The sequence below is a fragment of the Nymphaea colorata genome, chromosome 1, assembly GCF_008831285.2.
Source record: "Nymphaea colorata isolate Beijing-Zhang1983 chromosome 1, ASM883128v2, whole genome shotgun sequence".
In the NCBI taxonomy this organism is placed as follows: domain Eukaryota; kingdom Viridiplantae; phylum Streptophyta; class Magnoliopsida; order Nymphaeales; family Nymphaeaceae; genus Nymphaea; species Nymphaea colorata.
The window spans coordinates 38790684-38793932 of NC_045138.2; the positions used below are offsets into that span (position 1 = coordinate 38790684).

The window sequence follows — 3249 nt, forward strand, 5'->3', positions numbered from 1 at the left end:
ATTTCCCTTTTCTTAAGTAACCAACCAAACATAGGAAAGAAAGAGCACTCTTTCCCTTTCATTTCATTACTTGACATAGTTTGAGCTACGCTTTGGAGTCACGTTATTGTAAAGTGGAAGATGGGTTTTAAACGCAAAATTTTGGGAACAATCCTTCAAGAAACCAGTAACCACCAACAGCTCTCCTGAAAATATCGCCAATAAACGATAAGTTCGACGATATTAACGCACTGGTTTGAGCCCCGGCCTGGAGATGGCACGCGTTCGCTCCAGCTGCCGATTGACTTGTGCAATCAACAGCTGCTGCTCTCTGGGACACGCAGCCGTCGCCGGCCGCTTACGCGTCCGTCGGTGGTGCGTCTCCGACGAGCGACGCGCGCCGCCCATGTACCTTAAAAAGGTGAGATGTGGGAGAAGGAAGAACAGTCGAGCGAGGATGGCGGCGAGCGACGAGTTCCCTGGAGTTGTGGCGGCTGGAGGAGGGGAAGTCCCTGGGAGGCCGCTGACGGTGGGGTCGAAGATGCTGGACGTTGGAGCGGAGATGCTGCAGTCCATGAAGCCGCTCAAGAAGGTGGCGCTGCACGCCTGCACCTTCGCCCTCTACTCCCACGACCTCGCCCGACAGATCGAGGCCCACCACTACGTCTCCCGCCTCAACAACGATTTCCTCCAGTGCGCCGTCTACGACTCCGACGACGCCGCCGCCCGCCTCATTGGTCTGTTACGCAATCAATCCTCCTCTTCTACTTTCTTCTCTTCCACGAATTCGGAGAGTCTAACTTCTCTCTCTCTCTCTCAGGCGTGGAGTACATAGTGTCTGATCGGATATTCGAAAGCTTGCCGGTGGAAGAGCAGAAGCTCTGGCACTCTCATGCCTATGAGGTCAGTACTTTTTTCAGCCCATCATGCATAAAGTCATGCATGTATGTTAAACGCTGTACTTTCATAGAGTTTCTGTTTGTTTCTACTGCGTATATGTCCGTCTGTAATTGTCTTTTTTGGGTTGCCGATACATAGGTGAAATCAGGGCTATGGGTGCATCCAGGAGTGCCGGAGGCGGTGCAGAGGGCTGAGCTGAAGAATCTTGCCAAGACATATGGTAAATTTTGGTGCACTTGGCAAACTGATCGAGGTAAACTTACACAGTGCTTGCTGTCCATCTTAGCAGCTAAGAGTTTCTTAGACTTTACTTCTCTTTCATTAAAAATGTAAAATCATGTTTAAAAACTTGATTCTATAATCAATATTGTATATAGAGAAGCTACCTTTCATCTACCGCCTAATGAAATCAATTGAACCAAGTTTCAATCATCGTTTTAGCGTTATTTGTATACAGATGAATTGCAAATCTAAGCAACAAGTATGGAAACAACTTTTTTCTCAATTGCGTTGGACGCTTTCATTGAAAATCAGTGTGCCAATTTCCGATCAAGAAAATTGATCAGTGAAACTTTCAAGTCAAAACTTACACTAAACCCAACCAAGGTGGGTAGTCCATTACCATAGCCCAGAATCAACTTCTCCCGCATTCGCTTTCTGCATTGCATCTTCAACTATACAGGTTATAATCTAGTGGGTATGAGCTGATGAGGTGCGTGGTTGGCGCAGGGGACAGGCTTCCGATGGGGATGCCGGCGCTGATGATGTCGCCGCAAGGGGTGGAGCACGGCAGGGTGAAGGAGGAGCTGGTGGAGAGGAGGGACCGGAGGTACGGGGTGTCGAGGGAGGAGCTGATGAAGGGGAGAGCGGAGATGGAGGAGCCGGAGTGGATCAACCCCAACGCCGACTACTGGAAGAAGTCGGGGAAGGGCTTCGCCGTCGACCACAAGGAGGTGGACATGGTGTTGAAGCACATGGGCGCCGCCAGCACCATGCCGGCGTCGACCGGGGCCCATCTCACGCCTTGAAAGATTCGCGTAGGTGGCAGCCGGAGCAGCAGCGATAGCGGCTGCCGCCCTTTTGTTTTGTTCTTGTCGTCTGCTTCGGCGAATGTACATAAAAAGCGTGTACCATATCGCGTGCAATGTGGCTCGATGCACGTTGTTTTTGCTATGTAGCTTGTTGCTGAATGTTTGGTTAAATAAGGGATGATCATCCGGCGCAAAGCCTTTCGGAGTTCAATCTTCCGGCGATGATTGAGGTGGATGAGAACTCGTAATCTTTGAATATCAATCGCCAAACGGCTATGAAGCAGTGAAAGTGCTAAACTTTAGTAAGCAACCAGGGAACCATTCATTCCTCCCGGGCTGGGCTCTCGCGTGGTAGGGATCCGATCAGATCAACCAGCGACCGTAAAGCTCTCGCGTGGTAGGGGTCCGATCAGATCAACCAGCGACCGGTTTACGGAAGAATTCGGACAGATGTAGGCGTCTATGGAACTAATGTCAAATGGGTTTTTGGGTTTAGGGTTTAGCAGATTCAAAATAGATATTCACTTCTTTTTTATCTTCGTATGTTATTTTGAATGCAGATTCGAATATTTAAAATAGATATTTTTTTAATTATATTCACTTTTTTATCTTCATATTTTGAATTCAGATTCGAATACGAAAAAAAAAACTTCAGATTCGAATATGTGTTCGAATCTCAATTTGAAATTTAATTTTATTTTAACATGTTTTTTACATTCATATTTAAATGAATGTTAGATCGAATTTGGACGATTTACATTTTTCTTCATATTCGAATATGAATAAAAAAATAAAAAAAATAAGTTGTGTTCGAATCTTGAATTTGAAATCTAATTTTATTTTAATATGTTTTTTACATTTATATTTAAATTCCAATTTGAAATGGAATTTGAACGGTTTTCAAAATGTAAGAGCATTGAATGTGGGATATTTGTTTAAAAATAAATTGGATTTGGATTTGAAAAAAATGGAATTTGAACGGTTTTCAAAATGTAAGAGCATTGAACGTGGGATATTTGTTTAAAAATAAATTCGATTTGGATTTGAAAAAGAGCATTGAACGTGGGATATTTGTTTAAAAATAAATTCGATTTGGATTTGTTTTCAAATCTAACTGAACATTAATTGAACATTTATGTATATCCGAATTCAAGCCTATGTCATTGCTTAAATCTAAATATTTATGTATATCCGTTGCTTAAATTTAAATATTTATGCATATCTGAATTCAATATGTTATTCATGTATATTCGAATTCAATCATGTCATTGCTTAAATTTGAATTTGATTTGATTTTTAATCAATTTTTTTATCCAATTTTTTTTGAAAAGATTCAATC

General features: G+C 43.0%; 1 protein-coding gene across 1 annotated transcript; it reads left to right on the top strand.

Annotated features, from left to right (window-relative positions):
- The first annotated feature begins 203 nt into the window (after nucleotides 1-203).
- On the top strand, nucleotides 204-2121 carry LOC116267265 (oil body-associated protein 2B-like). The gene is made up of 4 exons (XM_031648897.2): nucleotides 204-716; nucleotides 800-882; nucleotides 1018-1132; nucleotides 1609-2121. Exons 1-4 carry the CDS (start codon nucleotides 254-256, stop codon nucleotides 1905-1907), a joined length of 960 nt encoding a protein of 319 aa, XP_031504757.1. The 5' UTR covers nucleotides 204-253; the 3' UTR covers nucleotides 1908-2121.
- The last annotated feature ends 1128 nt before the right edge of the window (nucleotides 2122-3249 follow it).